Here is a 2,986-nt window from a genome sequence, read left to right on the forward strand (position 1 = left end):
TTTCTTTTTTCTTTTTTATTTATTTATTTATTTTTTTATTCTTTTTCTCCTGTCTGTCTGTCTGTCTCTGTCTCTGTCTCCACACACACACTCACATCTTACTATGTTTATATATTTGTTGCACTGATGTAAAATATTTCTTTATTATCCAATCAGTGTTCCACTGCCTTATATTCCAGGATTTATAATGTGGAATACATGTCAGATTAAAGGAGAGAGAAAATACCTAAGTACAGCTATAAAACAATACTTATAAAAAATGCTGATGTCTTATACACATTACCTGTGTCCTTGCAATACTGTTACTTCATCTGGCATAATTGCTTGTAGTGCTTCAATCTCTTCAATAATTCTGAAAGCAAGAAAATTGTTATTTACAAAATGGTGAAAACACTGTCATATCAGAGAAACATATCCTGAATATGCTACAAATAGAAGAAAGAACTGTTGAAAAAATAACAGTGTGCACTTCTATTTACTCTTCAGCCCAAAAATAAACTTAGCACTATTGCTGTAATGGCCACAAATGTTGATTCACATCACAAGAACAAAGTAATTTACAATTTTAATATCAACTGCTATAGGCAAAATACCATGCACCTCCAATTAGTCTCATGCATTTTTCTTATTAGAGTGAAAGCTCTTGATAAAGTTGAAATAGTCGAGTGAATTTGAAATTAAAATGAAGGGCGATAGTCTGGCAACTGAGATTCTTTTACATCATGACTCATGATTGGTCATCATAGTCATGTGGTATAGGTTTCAGTTTAGTGCAAAGAAAAAACTATCAAGAATACAATTTTCTTGATTGGTCTAAATTCAATACATATCCATACGTGGAAGATCTTTTGGGAACCATAATTTCTTGTGGGTCAGAAATATGACTGGCATTTTAAATTTTGAAAAAGGGTGGGAAACTGGAACCTTCATGCCAAGATTTGATCATGAAAGATGTGACCTGACACTGTAGATAAATAAACTCCATTATAAGCATGAAAATCTCCACACACATTGCCGTATGAACCAGAAAACCTATCAGATTTGGGGACTTTGCTACTAGACCTCCTTCCATTCACCTTATTTCTCTAACTAGGCAGAAAAGTCTGACAACCACTGAAAGGGCCCCTTCCCAATCATCTTATTTTCCTAGCCAAGGGATTCACTCCTGAATCCTTTCCCAACTGCCACTTTTCCTCCCTGGCTGCTTGCATCTATCATAATATTCAATACATTTAAAGGTCAAAATTGGGCTTCCATTATTGTGAAGGATAACAGCATGTTGTGCCTTAAAGGGCAACAAATCTTTGATTTGTGAAGTGATGTGCTGGAACACAATAATTGATTTCACAAAATGTTGTATTATCCCTGAAATTTCTACTAACTTATTTACAGTTCACTTAACCAGAATACTGTGAAACAATTCGGAAACACAAGTAATACTGTTAAGAAACTTCATTTCCATTAAAAGGAATGAGTACTGTGACACAGGAAAAAAATATTTCAAATATCAAGTATATGACAAAAAAATAAAATCCTACAAACCATGGTGGAATGCAAAATGTACAAAAATCAGAAAAAAAAGAAATACAGCTTATAATAAATGAAAAAAAGGCCTAATAATGAAAATCTAGAATATAAAAACTATTAGCTGAAGCTGGAAAAAATATAGAAAAAGTAAAAAGAGAGTCCTGGGAAAAAAATTATAGTTCAATAGATTTCAACCCCCCACCCCAAAAAAAAAAAAATAATAAATATATATAATTATTAAAAAGATAACAGGATGGGCATCACAAAATAATTATCATTTAATTGATAATGACCAACCAGTCACTGAAAGAAAAAAGAAATTAGAAATATTCAAAGATTCTAAAAATGTAATCATAAATCAATCCAAAAACCAACAGAATCAAAATCATACAGATTCATTTGTCGTATGAATTGTCTTGAAAAAATATCTGAAAACATAGTAACAAAAAGAATAAACTGGTGCCTAGAAACAAATAATAAACTTAACATAGCCATAACAGGATTTAGACCAAATTATAAAGCAATGAATGCATTAAAAATGGTAGAAACAAACATAACAAATGCAATCAAAGATAAAACATATCCTCTTGTTGCATGCATAGACCTAGAAAAAGCATTTGATACAGTAAATCATGATGCACTACTAATAAAAATGGCTAATTTGAGAATAAAAGGAAATCTATTAAAATGGGTACATAATTTTCTAAAAGAAAGAACATTTCAAATAAAAATAGGAAGCCAAAATTCTGTAAAAGGAACAATATCAAGTGGCGTCCCACAAAGTTCCCCTTTACACCCAACACTCTATAACATCATGATAAATGATCTAAAACTGACAGAAATAAAAAAATAATATACACAGATGATATAATACTAATAACCACAAGTAAACACCTAAATGAAGCCATAAATAATACTGAAAGAGGTTTAAAACAAGTAAAAGAATGGGCAGACACCTGGGATCTAAAGATAAATTTAACAAAAAGTAAGCTGTTATATTTCACAAACAAAACAAGAGTACAGCTACCAAAGATAGAATAGAAAATGTAGAACTAGAATTTACTGACAGTCAAGATATCCTGGGATTAAGATTTGATTCACCAAACCTAAAATGGACAAAACACATAGAAAAAAACATCAAGGTAAAATTTATTAACAAAATATAATGAAAAAAATATCCAATATCCTTATATAACTGGGGAGCAAAACAAGAATCCCTAATAAAATTTTATAATATCTATGTAAAACCAAAAATAGAGTATGGTCTGGCAATATACGAACAGCAAAAAACAGAATTTTAAAAATTAGAAACAATACAAAACACAGCTCTCAGAATATCAACAGGATCCTTTAAATTAATATCACTACAAGCCTTAACAAAAAAAAAACTTTGCTAACTGACAGAACAAATGAATTAGCTTGTATACAGCTAGTAAAATTGTTGGGAAAAAAAAACACA

At 30.5% G+C, this 2,986-nt stretch overlaps 1 protein-coding gene across 1 annotated transcript in view; it reads right to left on the reverse strand.

Moving 5' to 3' along the window:
- Positions 1 to 349, reverse strand: part of LOC119580922 (E3 ubiquitin-protein ligase RNF25-like) — a gene marked incomplete at its 5' end in the record, with an annotated part of 24,023 nt that extends 23,674 nt beyond the window's left edge. Inside the window, 1 exon segment of the mRNA XM_037929164.1 lies at positions 284 to 349. Coding sequence (XP_037785092.1) covers positions 284 to 349 — 66 coding nt within the window.
- Between the last annotated feature and the right edge of the window lie 2,637 nt (positions 350 to 2,986).

Source organism: Penaeus monodon, chromosome 14 (assembly GCF_015228065.2).
Source record: "Penaeus monodon isolate SGIC_2016 chromosome 14, NSTDA_Pmon_1, whole genome shotgun sequence".
In the NCBI taxonomy this organism is placed as follows: Eukaryota; Metazoa; Arthropoda; class Malacostraca; order Decapoda; family Penaeidae; genus Penaeus; species Penaeus monodon.